This window comes from Ceratotherium simum, chromosome 6, assembly GCF_057802395.1.
Source record: "Ceratotherium simum simum isolate JZ-2026a chromosome 6, ASM5780239v1, whole genome shotgun sequence".
NCBI lineage: Eukaryota > Metazoa > Chordata > Mammalia > Perissodactyla > Rhinocerotidae > Ceratotherium > Ceratotherium simum.
Window position 1 is genome coordinate 56,807,362 of NC_141905.1, and position 13,425 is coordinate 56,820,786.

General features: G+C 39.9%; 1 protein-coding gene across 4 annotated transcripts in view; it reads right to left on the bottom strand.

Annotated features, from left to right (window-relative positions):
• The window catches only part of TCTN3 (tectonic family member 3), a 70,567-nt gene that overhangs the window by 26,097 nt on the left and 31,045 nt on the right, over window positions 1-13,425 (bottom strand). For 2 of the 4 annotated variants that reach the window (XM_004427882.3, XM_087432328.1), the window contains 9 exons: window positions 11,024-11,090; window positions 7,954-8,664; window positions 7,659-7,782; window positions 7,217-7,335; window positions 3,887-4,014; window positions 3,543-3,651; window positions 2,070-2,185; window positions 1,332-1,367; window positions 455-535 (listed from right to left, as the gene is read on the bottom strand). In XM_004427882.3, the coding sequence (XP_004427939.2) occupies window positions 455-535; window positions 1,332-1,367; window positions 2,070-2,185; window positions 3,543-3,651; window positions 3,887-4,014; window positions 7,217-7,335; window positions 7,659-7,782; window positions 7,954-8,209 (969 nt within the window). In that variant the 5' untranslated portion in view covers window positions 8,210-8,664; window positions 11,024-11,090. Of the gene's footprint in view, window positions 1-454; window positions 536-1,331; window positions 1,368-2,069; window positions 2,186-3,542; window positions 3,652-3,886; window positions 4,015-7,216; window positions 7,336-7,658; window positions 7,783-7,878; window positions 8,665-11,023; window positions 11,091-13,425 lie in introns of those variants that run through there. The other 2 variants (XM_087432329.1, XM_087432330.1) reach the window with 2 other exon arrangements.

Here is a 13,425-nt window from a genome sequence, read left to right on the forward strand (position 1 = left end):
CCGGAGATGGAAGTCATAAGCAGCTGAAGGTACCCTTAGATTTCTTAGTCTTTAAAATGATGTTTTATGATAATTCTTAATTCTGTAGGTTGATTGGAAGAGAGAGAATAGAGGAAAAGAGGTTGACGAGTCTATTTCAGATTCTCAGATGATACTGACTTTGTCACAAAAGAAAATGTGGTCAGTAAAAACCATAATAAACTGCATATGGGTATAAAAAGAGGAGTCATAATAATCTTAACGTCCTGGACAGGAAATACCAGAGGACAGTAGCAACGGAAACGCCTGAAACATGGTAGGGAGAAAGGTGATGAGCTCAGTTCACGACATGTTAAGTTTCAGGTAATGCACAAAAATTCATGTGGGGCTGGTCTGGTACTTGATGGAAGACGAGGCACTTCTGGTAATGTTTATCAACATACATCAGTCCAGAATCTGAGGTCAGTGTCCCTACCTGGGAAACAACATTCTGACAAGTGTTTCCAGCCAACAGAGGAGAGCCAGCCTGTGAGACAAGTGTTACAGGAACCTGGAACTAGCAAGGGAAAGAAGCAAATAAACTAAAATCAAAAACAGCACTTTCTCTTCTAGCTACATATCATGCTGAAATGAGTATTTTTAATTCTCGACCATCACTTTTCTCTTTCCATCCATTGCTAACCTACAACTTAAGTTCAAAAGTCAATCGAGGGCCGGCTCTGTGGCCTAGCGGTTAAGTGTGTGCGCTCTGATGCTGGCGGCCCGGGTTCGGATCCCGGGAGCGCCCCGAGGCACCACTTCTCCGTCCAACGTGAGGCCGAGTCCCACGTACAGCAACTAGGAGGATGTGAACCTATGACATACAACTATCTACTGGGGCTTTGGGGGGAAAAAACTGAATAAATAAAATCTTAAAAAAAAAAAAAAAAAAAAGTCAATCGAAATCAGCACTCCTCAAAACATATTTCTAAGAACATTAATTCTATGAGATACAAAATAAAGGTCCATGGTCAAATAAGTTTTAGAAATACTATATTCAACACTCCTCTCTTAGAGATTAACAAGGCCCTCTAGCATATTAAAGACTCCAAGAAGCCCACCCTAAATACAGTGTTTAACTTTATTTAACCCAATGTTTCCCAAACTTATCTAACACCTTATGAATTCTTATTTCCTATGATGGTTATTAATCATATAGAATACACATGGGAAAACATTGTTTTATATTCATACTTAACCGTTTGATACATCACACACACATTTTCTTTCACTGTTACAATCTAGACCAAATTGTCTCAGATGCAAAGGGACCAAATATTCTCTTTCCTTTTTCCTGATGAACAGCATCATACCTTCATATTCTGCAGATCAGTCATACCTCTTGGAACCTAGTGTAAGAGAACAACAGGGACATGAATGTAAATATACCTTACATAAAATCTCCAGGAGCTTTTGGGGGAAAAAAAAAAAATCAACATATTAGAATGATTTTCTTCCTATGTTCTACGTGACTCTTCCTCACATTAAAAAGCCAGGAGAAGTGGGGCTGGCCTGGTGGCTTAGTGGTTAAGATCAGCACACCCTTTTTCGGAGGCCTGGGTGTAGACCTACACCACTCGTCAGTGGCCATGCTGTGGTGGCGACCCACATACAAAGTAGAGGAAGATTGGTAACAGATGTTACTTGGGGGGGGCGGGGGGTGGGAGGGAAGATGTGAGAGAGAGAGAGAGAGAGAGAGAGAAATTGCCAGGAGCAGAGCTGAGGGGAGGCTGGATGGACTGTGATGCCCATCCTCTCTGAGGAGAGCTCGACCAAACAGCAAAAGCAAGAAGTTTTGGTGAAATAGTGACATATCACAGCCTCCAACTCTACCTAGCCAATCCCATCAGCCAAGAGGGTGAGAATCTCTTATCCTGGCTATATATCCTTAATTCTTTCATCTTTCTTGAGATGATAGGGTTTTCTCTGCCTTTTATGTAACTCTTGGGCATTCTGACTTCTAGTTCAGTGCTTTTTCCACAGCCCAACAGTGGGAAGCATGCTGACTTTAAATCCATAGTGGTAACAGTGGGGAGAGAAGGGACACCCACCTTCAAGACTGTGAAGTTATAGTAGGAGGCAGCATTGAGGGATGGATCCAAGGTACAGCTATCTGCCAGGTTCTTGAAGAAACGAGCACAGGTTGTGCTTTTACTCTCTAGGAAAGCTTAGAACACAAAGAATTAAGAGAGTGGTAAATGAGAAAGCCTACTTTATTTATTTGTTTTTTTGTTCTTTACAAGGAAGAAAAAAAAGATATGCTGATTTATTCTCTAAAATTACTTCTTACAATACCATGTGTTCTCCATATCAACATCTATAAAGTCCTTTTTTCTCTTCCACTGTCATATCTTTTTTTTTTATTTTATTTATTTATTTTTCCCCAAAGCCCCAGTAGATAGTTATATGTCATAGTTGCACATCCTTCTAGTTGATGTATGTGGGACGTGGCCTCAGCACGGCCGGAGAAGTGGTGCCTCGGTGCGCGCCCGTGATCCGAACCCAGGCCGCCAGCAGCGGAGCACGCGCACTTAACCGCTAAGCCACGGGGCCGGCCCTGTCATATCTTTCTGTAGTTTTCTCATACATTTATATGTATTACTTTTTGGACATTTAGAGATAATCATAAAGAATAAAATAAATGTTTGTTGATAATGTAAAAGTTTGTAAAACCAATTCCAAAATATCAATAGGACAAAATAAAAGCTCAAAACATAACTATATATACATACTTATACATATATATATATATATACGTATACATATGCACCATCTGATTATCTGTATGACAGCACATTTGGGCAAATTGTCTGGTTATAAAGTCTGTGTAAGATGATATAGACACTCAAGTTCTTCATATTTGGAATACATCTGGATTTTAGTGAGTTCATTTATTCTGGTATTCTATCAAGCAAGAAATACTGATGTTTGATCAGTATTGAGTATCTTAAATTATTCTTGTTTTGGAATTATTGATATTTTAAAGATTCAGACTTGATCCCTCATTTTTGAGATGTGATTACTTGGAATCTAGCAGATTGTTAAATGCTGTTTTCTTAATTACTTCAAATTTTAAGTGTTGAAAAGCAAGCCTACAAACTCCTTATGAGTTAGAAGCATACAGTGTAAAAATATTAGGTCCCAGAAGGGTGGAATATATTACATCATTGGTCAAGTTGTCTGCCTAAATTCACATAGACTATTTAAGACAAATTAATTCTTTTTCTTAAACTTTTCTAGTTTAGTAGTTCTCTAACTTTCTTTGGTAAGCTTCCCCAGCATTTAAGTAGTATTTAGAAGTTAGTCTTCCTTTCCAGGGTCTTATATGCCATTTAGTTCCTAGCTATACTGGCCTGACAACATCACACTCGCCCCCTAAGACTCTCCCTAGCATACAATCAGAATGGGATTTAACTCTATAGCACCTCGGTTACAATACTCAGTCTGAGTCTTATGATCCATCCTGAGGGAGAAAGCTCAGTCTGAACTGAACAAAAAGGCTGGCACTTCTGCTCTGGACTCACCTGCAGGATTGCTCTCAGCACAGAGGCCCCCAGCTCCAACTCCTGCAGGCTGCCTCAGTAAGCTTATGACAGACCACTTGGGGAAGTAAGTCAGAATGGGGTCCCCAGCCTAAATAAAGTAGAGCAGAAATTTACTTAGAGTGGGATTGGACTGAACTCCAACAGAAAAGAAAAAGTAGAAACAAAAGTTAACTCAACAGTTTGTTAATGTGGACAATACTGCCCTCCAAAAGAGTGGACAATGGTTTATCTAGTTATAGGTGGGTACCTCAAAGATGCCTGATCAATTGTCAGCTATGAGGGTAAAACCAAACCAAACAATTCCCCCCATTTCCCAGGCTCACCCTGTAAAAAGGTGCTGGCGACTGGTTTTGGAATGTTGAAGTGAATGATTCGCCTCCAAACTCTGTAGCCAGGGCCTGGAAGTTGGTTGCATTGACCTTTTGGAACTTCTGGAAATAGTTTAGTTTTGCTAAAATATTTTTAAAAAGAAAGGGGGTTTAGATAAAATAAAAACATTTACTCTTAAATATCTGGGAAACCAACTAATTTTTAAAAATATTTTTATTGAGGCATGATATACACAGTAAAGTACGCAAATGCACTAATCTTAAGTGCAAACTCAGAATTTTTACACATTTATATACTTTTATTACTAATACTCAGTTTAAGTTATAGAACATTTTCTCAGATAGTTCCCACTCTTCAGAGATGATTCTCATTTCTATCACCTTCTAATTTATTTGTAATCTGTTAAATGAATTATTGTTTTAGTATTAAGATCTGAGAAAAGAATATGACCAATGAATGCCAGTCAGTTCCAAGTCTCTGATGCCAGGAATGTGTATGACTAGCAATTTGTGATGAAAAGTGGAGGCTCAACAATGCTCACATTTGCCTCATACCAGATGAGTCTCTAGTACAACAAAATGGTACTGTTTCCATTGGAACATGGCTAAGTTGGAGACAATACTTGATTTGTCCTCTCCAAATCTTCCAGTTGTCTCTAAACTTCAACTGACCAGTCCTAATAATGTTTTCATCTCTCAAGTACTTGGATTTGTCATATTTTATTCCTTTCACCTGATAATTTCTACATTCAAGATTTCAGATACCCCAAAAGGGGATTTTCTATAACAATTCTATAATTTCTATTATAGCAACGTATAAATCTATCCAAGCTTTTGCAGTCGTCTCCTTATGGCACTTCAGAACCAGGACAGAGACGTAGGAAAAGGGTTCTGACACTGTCCTTTGCACAGAGGGTGGCCAGTGATGGATGACACTCTGCTTTACCACCCAAGTCTTTTGCTAACTTGAAAAAGGAAGATAGCAGAAACATGCCCCATACTAGTTCCTTTCATTCTCCATAATTATGGTCATTTGGACAGATTCAGAAAGGAATCAATATCTGCATCACTGAAAGCTAATGAGGATTCCACATTACATAAGCTTGACCTTTATCCTCTGTGATTGCAAAGTCTTAACTATTCGACTTTTCAGCTTTCTGATAGAACATGAAGTGAAGACAACTCTCAATTCTGGGGCCTTTCGATTACTCACTCTCTATACATTTCCTAGATCTTTGTTACTCAAAGTGTGGTGCATAGACTAGCAGCCCCAGCATCACCTGGGAAGTCATCAGAAATTCAGAATTCTGAAATTCTGACCTACTGAGTCAGAATTTGCATGTTAACAAGATCTTCAGGCGATGTCATGCATATTAGAGATTCACAAGCATGGCTCTTGAACAGACGACTCTAGTGCTGCTGGTTTGCAGACCACCTTCTTCCACCTCTAACCTGAAATCTTCAAACTTTGAAGCTTCCAGGAGCTGTTCAATATTTTCTTCAGAACTCATTCTCTGAAAACCATATGGAAGAAATACTTACCTCATAAAAATGCAGTTGTTTCTATCTTTATAAATGAAAGAAAAGTTAAAGTTAAGCTAAGAAAGAAGATAAGCTGAGATGGCAAATATCCATCTGGCTGTTGTTTCATGGCTTAAAAGAATAAGAGAAAGGTAACATTTTGTCTCTCACTTTAGTGCGGGATATTGGTGGTAGTGGTGGTTAAGCAAGGATAATGCAGATAAGGAGAACAGGCTAAGGATAACCAGAGTTTTTGCCTAAAATTTCTACCATCGTACATGGTATATTATATCTAACAGAGCTTAAAGGCATTTAGACTTAGATTGGTACAATTTCAGATGGGGGAAAAAGCCTAGAGATCATCTGGCCCAATCTCATCAGGAAATTTGGATCCTGAGAGGTAAATGAGTTGTGAAAGGCCCCAGAGCCATCCTCAGAGTCAGGAGTAGACCACAGATCTCCTGATTCCTGGTCTAGGGTTTTCCCCACTCCATAATGCTGTACAGACTTTGACTAAGAATGTCCGTTACTCATGATCATTATCAGCATATATTAAGCACTGCGGGCAAAGGAAGATATGGTCCATCCTTTCTAGGTGCTGACAATTTACCCAGGGAGACACAATGTTCATAAAAACTGGTACCAATTCTAAGTATCCTATAAGTTCCAAGAGAGTGACTCTCAGGTGTTGTTGGGGAAAGAAAGTTCAGAAACACTGGTTCAGAAGCAGTGTGCAGGATAGTATGGGAGGTAGGAGGGGAGATTAAAAGCAGGCACCAGTTGGATGCTATTGCAGTAGCCCTGGAGCATGATCAAAAGGCTGGAGCTAGAAGGCAGTGGGAGTTTTGGAAAGGATGGGGCAGCCGTAGCCATATTTTAAAATGGAGCATTTGCCTGGCTCCCTTTACCCTCTCACAACCTGAATGGTCACAAGGCTCCTGGTAACTGCTTCCAAATTCAAGTCCCCCCAAACCCAAAACTGGTTGTCTTCTGAAAAAAAAATATAGGTTTGCAATTTCTTTTCTAACAGTCAGAGGAAATTAACATGAGCTGACTTGCAGAGTGTAAGGGACTAAAACTTAAGTCTATTTTGTGTGAAAACATTATTTTGCTTCTGAGTAAAAAAAAAGACGTATTAGCTTCATATCTTTGGAAACATTATAGCCCTCACTCGCAAACTCCTAAGTCTATTTAAAAACCTTAATAACAACTACTCTCATTTTTATTGCACTCCACCATTACAGAGCACTTTCACATCCAGGGCTAGTGATATTATTTCTCATTTTGCAGTTGAAGAAATGAGCCTGGAAACGATAAGGGATTTGCCCAAGTCGGTGCAGCTGGTAAGTAAATGGCAGGGTTGAGATCCAAGGCTCTTACACTGTTGCCTCATGCGATAAAAACAAGGTTAGTATAGACTCATTTGTCAAAGACATTCATTTAAGTATTATTTGGTGCCTCCTATGCGTCAGGTACTGGGGATTCAGTGAGTGCCTTCATGGAGACTGTAGCAAGTCAGGGATACAGTCTATCTGTACTTATCTGAGCTAAGAGGGATGACTGAAACTAAAGTTCTGTGTGGGTTTTCTGATTCACAGCCAATAGGGCATAAGAAATTGCAAACGTTCACTAATAAGAGAGAGACACAGCAGGAGGACATGTAGTAGCAGAGGGAGGATGATAGAGATTCAAAGGACAAAAAGAAAAAGTTTAAAAAACAAAGAAAAGGAAAAAAAGGCCAGAGACAAAGCCAACTCTCAATAAATGTTAGGCAGTAAGAACAGCAAACATATTTCTACTCACAGTTGTTCACATGGACACAAAACTGCCTAATTCCATTTGAATCCATGAAAACTCTTGAAGGAAACGGAGAATTACTCCTGAAGATAAGAGAGTTGTCCACACACACCCAGCTTGAAGACCTGTGAGAAAATAGGATGAAGAATAGACACAATTGGAAGCGGAGGATTAGGTCTAAAGAAGGGTGCCCCATGGATGTAAGTCAGATGCCAAAGAGAGGTCTCCTTGGGCAGCCATAGGACCACAGGAAGGTCCTATTCTATTGGACAGCCCTGTTCTAGAGAATCACAAGGGGAACGCTGCTCCGGGAAAAAACTAAGGTAGTTCCAGTCCTAGGAGTGGAAGTGGGGGCGGGAGCACGAAGACGAACTTTTCCTACTTCCAAATATTACCTATTCTAGAGCCCCAATCCGCTTTAGAAGTGAACTTGAGCACCGCAGCTCACCTCACGCTGCCTGGAAGGCAGAAGGAGAACACTGTCCTCGGATGTAGAAGATAGCAGTCCCTGTCGCAGCAGCAATTTATATCGCAGGCACCAGGAGTCAAGTCACAGATGCAGATCGGTAAGACTAAGAAAGCACAACAGAAAGCAGAATGAATGGGAGGCGGATCCCCAAACTCTCCCAAATGCTAATTCCCCCTCTTCCGACAGCCCCACTCCTTACTTGGTGGCATTCACTTCGTTCACAGAATTTTAGATCTAAGTCAGCAGTTTCCGTCCTCACATCCCCTCCCCTCACCTGGGAAGAGGTCTACGGTCCTATTCCCAGGCGCCGAGGGGGTCACGACAGTGGGGCCCACCGTGGAGATCCCAGGCAGGGTCCAGGGAGTTTCAGTCCCTTCCGAAGAGGACTGAAGGGTCCCGCCCTGCGTCCTTGGCCCCAGCTCTGGAGGCGTGGGCACTGCCTCTGACGGGGAGGAAGAGGGCTGAGACCGGCCGCCCTCAGGGACCATCAGGAAGAACACCTGCAGTAGCACGAGCTGCGAGGTGTACATGAGGGCGGTCGAGACCTCCAAGGGTTTAACGTGGGTATCGGCGATCTCCAGACGCGTCGCTAGAGCGTAAGTGGGAGGAGTCGCATAGCGTCTACGTCATCCGTATGCATCCACTCATTGGCTCATGGCGATGGCTGAGAGCTCTTCAGCCAATAGAAAGCGGCGTTGTTACGTATCTGTCAGCATCTTTTAGTCGGCGCCCTCCTCCTTAGGCCAGGCAGGGCACAGCGTCTGTCGCTTGGCAACCGCCAAACTGACGGAGGAGTCTTTGCCCTTCTCTCCGCTAAGCGGCAGTAGGAGTGCAGCGCAGACCTCGAGGTCCAGCGGACTGAGCCCTTGCTTGATAGAGGAAAACCCTAGAGGCTGGACCTAAAACTGCGTATCTCTTTCACCACGGGTTGTACGTGAGAAAGTCTTTCTAAGGAAGAGAGGAAAATACACGGAAGGACACATACCTTAAAAAAAAAAAAGTCTCATATAAACATAGTATTTTGGGGAAAACATATTGGAAAGATTCCGCTCCTTAAATTTTAACATTGAGAAATTTAAAAAAAAATTAAAAACCTCAATAAATAGGTGAAATCATTAAATATGGACTGCATATTTGTTACTAGAAAAAATAATGAGAGAAGGGAGTGAGAAATGGGTTAGGGAAAAATCAGAGAAGATGGGGAGAAAAAGAGTAAGGAAAGGAGAGAGATTTTCTCGGAGACGAAGAGAAAATAAGATGCAGGAATGGAAACAGCCAAGGGATGCAGAAGAAAACTTATTTTTTTGCTATTATAATCGCGACTTTTTGTAGCCCTCTTTAGGAAATTTTTGTTTTTCCCAGGAATGGCATGTCTTTTCTGATTCTCTAGGGCAGCACTGTCCAATAGAACTTTCTGCAATGTTGAAAATGTTGTATATCTGCATTGTTCCTAGGGCAGCCACGGGCTATAGGTGCTTATCGCACACTTGAAATGTGGGCTAATGTGACTGAGGAGCTAAATTTTAAAATTTTAATTAATTCAAAGTTAAATAACCACGTGTGACTAGTAGCTACCATGTTGGACAGTACAACTCGGGATGATCAAAATCTTGCTCCTGCTAGACCCTGTGTTTTCCTCAGTCTGCACAGTTCTGACATCTGGATTATTTTAGTTGCTTGGTTTGGGGATAAAAATTAAGATCTGTTAAGAGTTATCTAAAATCTAGCACATTTACCTAAAACCCAACCAATATTGCCTTTTCCAAGTGAATCGCTTAGGCAGATAAATTTTAGGATACCTGGCCTTGCTCACATTCTCTCACAAGATATTGATATTCTACTATTTTGAAGTCAGTAGCTAAATATATCTCTGTGTTATAAATGTTCTCAAACATATTTTTATATGATTGTGTGATGGACTGCTATAGGAGATACCTATATTTGTGTTTGGGCATAAAATATTTATCTACCTTATTAGTAATTTCTGTAGGAAAAGGCCAAGTTCAGATTATTCAAATTATATGTATTTACTAGACTATAAGCTCCACAAAACAGGCGGTTCTCTCTGTTTTGTTCACTGATGTATTCCTTGCCTAGAACAGTGCCTAGAACATGTTACATGTGCATTAAATATTTTTAAAAGATTGTTTTGTTGAACTCTTTAGATTTAACTCACGTGAATATGTAGAGTTTATATTATTTCAAGATTGAATTTATTTATATAAAATTTCTATTGTAAAACCAATCAGAGATTATTTTAGTTTTAAAAGTTTGGGATTTACACTGTAATTCTCAATCAGTGGTAAATCAATGATAAATTATTCCTGAATTTATTAGCATTGGCAAAAGAGTTTGTTGATTGAAGTAATTTCAGGGTTTAGTGTAGGGAAATAACATTTCAGGATCTTACTGAGTTGCTTTTTCTTATTTTTGAATTTTGGCACTTTACAAATTTTTTAGAATAGGTAACTTTTTTCCCCTTTTGTGTTATAGGTGAGCAAAAATATTATTTGTATTGTTACTGTTATATGTTTAGAAATCTCTGTAATACAGAACTCACAATTGTTTTGAGTTCTAATGTTAAAATCTGAAAGATAATTTTGAGAAAAGAGAATGAAATTTATTCACATGTGTCATGCAGATGCCAATTTTAACGTGAGGGCCAAGTCTTAAATTGAAATTACTTAAAATGACATCACCTTAGAAGCAGAGATTTCCAAATTAGATCATATGATACTAGCAGCTGTTTGTGTTTGGTATTAAAAAGGTTCAATATGTCCTTAGAAAATTTAGCCAAGATTGAATCAAGATGGCAGACCGACAACAAGTTCTAGCCACTCCCAACTCCTCTCTTCTTTCCAAAATCTCTAAATATTACAGAAAATGTTCTATATATGCACACACTCATGTGCATCCATGCCCATACCTTGATACTGAAAAACATGAAGAGGTGCTCCCAATGAATCAGACATTATGAGAATCCTTGAAAAATAGAAGACGGATGGGATAGGATTGAAGGTGGACAAACAAAAGTTGCATAACAGAGGCTTAAGATAGAAGTGGGAGTGGCTCTTGGGGTGTTCTAAGCACACAGAAAGAAGCTATTGGTATTGGTAGGGCCCTTGGACAATTGTGTGAGTTATTGATTGAGATACCACTGTAGGAAGAACCAAGTAGGGGAGCCTCTCAGCCTTACACCCACTTGTGCATGCAGTGGGTATCAAGCAGAACTTGCTCCTAAAGGGGGCAGGGGCAGTCCAAAAGGCAGGGCAGTATCCTGGTTGGCTTCTGACATCTGGGAGGAAGAGAAAGGCCCAACATTTTGCAGATTGGTACTAGCTTACCTTGTCAAGCTGCACATCCAACATTCTCTCCTCCACAAATCCTGGAGGCAGAATGCAAAGAGAAAATCTACAAAAAATGTGGGTTGAAAAGACATATTACCTTCAAAAGAGCAACAAAAAGACTCATACCTGATTTTTTTTTTTTTTTAAGATTTTATTTATTTTATTTTTTCCCCCCAAAACCCCAGTAGATAGTTGTATGTCATAGCTGCACATCCTTCTAGTTGCTGTATGTGGGACTCGGCCTCAGGATGGACGGAGAAGTGGTGCCTCGATGCACACCCGGGATCCGAACCCGGGCCACCAGCATCGCAGCGCGCGCACTTAACCACCAAGCCACAGGGCCGGCCCCATACCTGATTTTTTAACAGAAGTAAGGAAAGCCGTAAAAAATGGAATAACGTCCTAAAAGAAGCTAACCTAGAATTCTTTACGCAGCAAAATATCCTTCAGAAATGAAGATACAAATGTGTTTAGAAAATAAAAATAGAAAAAAAAATTACCACCGACAGACCCACACAAAGAATTGCTAAAGGGATTATTCAGGAAAGGAAAAATGATCCCAGATGGAAGCACAGAAATGCAGAAATAAGAGCAATGGAAAGGATAAATACAAGGTCAATATATAAAATTCAACTGTATTCATATATTATAGCAATAATAAATTAGAAAGTAAAAATTTTTGTATGATAAAATTTATAATAACAAAAAATTCAATACCTAGGAATAAATCTAAAATAGTGCAAGATCGGGGCTGGCCCAGTGGCGTAGCAGTTAAGTGCGCGTGCTCCACTGCTGGCGGCTTGGGTTCAGATCCCAGGTGTGCACCAAAGCACTGCTTGTCAGGCCATGCTGTGGTGGCGTCCCATATAAAGTGGAGGAAGATAGGCACAGATGTTAGTCCAGGGCCAGCCTTCCTCAGTGAAAAGAGGAGGATTGGCATAGATGTTAGCTCAGCGCTGATCTTCCTCACAAAAAAAATAAATAAAATAAAAGAGTGCAAGATCTCTACACATCAAACTATATACTATTTCTGAGAGGAATTAAAGAAAACCTAAATAAATGGAGGGCTACACCAAATTCATGGCTAGGAAGACTTATTAATGAAAACATATCAGTTCTTCCCAAATTGATGTATAGATTCAGTGCAGTCCCAGTAAAAATTCCAGCATTTTTTGATAAAAATTGACAAGTGCTTTTCAAATTTTATATGTGATTGGAAAAAGCCAAGAATAGCCAAGAGAATCTTGAAGAAAAACAAAGTTGGAGGGCCTATACCTACTATATATCACCTCTTACTATTAAGATAAAATTATTATTAGGATATAATGGTATGATGTCAGCTCCAAGACAGACAGACCAATAGAAAGGAATAGAGTCCACAAACAGACCTAGAGATAAGTATTCACTTGATTTATGACAAAAGTGATACTGCAGTGCAGTGAGGAAAGGGTGATCTTGTCAAAATTGTGCTGGGTCAATTGGATATTCGTATGGACAACAGTGTATCTTGACTCCTATCTACACATGCCCAGACATCAATCTCACATAGACTGTACACTTAGGTAAAACGATAAAGCTACTAGAAGATAACATGAGAGAATATCCTTATGATCTTGGGGTAGGCAAATATTTCTTATTCTGGACGGAAAAATCACTGATCATAAAAAGACTGATAAATTTTATCTCATTAAAATTGAGAACTCTTAATAAAAAAGACACCATTAAGAGAGTCAAAAAGCAAGCTTCTCAATGTTTATTTTTTCTTTTAAAAAAATAAGCTATCGGGCTGGCCCCGTGGCTTAGCGGTTAAGTGTGCGTGCTCTGCTGCTGGCGGCCGGTTCGGATCACGGGCGCGCACCGACGCACCGCTTCTCTGGGCATGCTGAGGCCACGTCCCACATACAGCAACTAGAAGGATGTGCAGCTATGACATACAACTATCTACTGGGGCTTTGAGGGGAAAAAAAAAGCTATGAATATGTGTTGAATCATTTTCAACTGCTACATTTTTAATCTTGTGATAAGTGTAGATTCACATGAAGTTGTAGCACATAATACAGAGAGACCCTTTAAAGGTAACACCTTGCAAAACTATGGTACAACCATTATATTGGCATTGATACAATCCACCCATCTTCTTCAGATTTTCCTGGTGTTACTCATATACGTGTGTGCGTGCATGTGTATTTAGTTTTATGCAATTTTATCACGTGTGGTTTCATGTATCCACCACCACAGTGAAAATACAGAGCAGTTCCATCACCACAAAGATCCCTCCTGTTGTCTTTTCATAACCATTCCCTCCTCCCTCCTTCCGTTCCTTCTCCCCAGGATGCGTTTTTTAACCACCATTAATTTTTATAATAACCATGATTAAAATAACTATGTAATTTAAACAG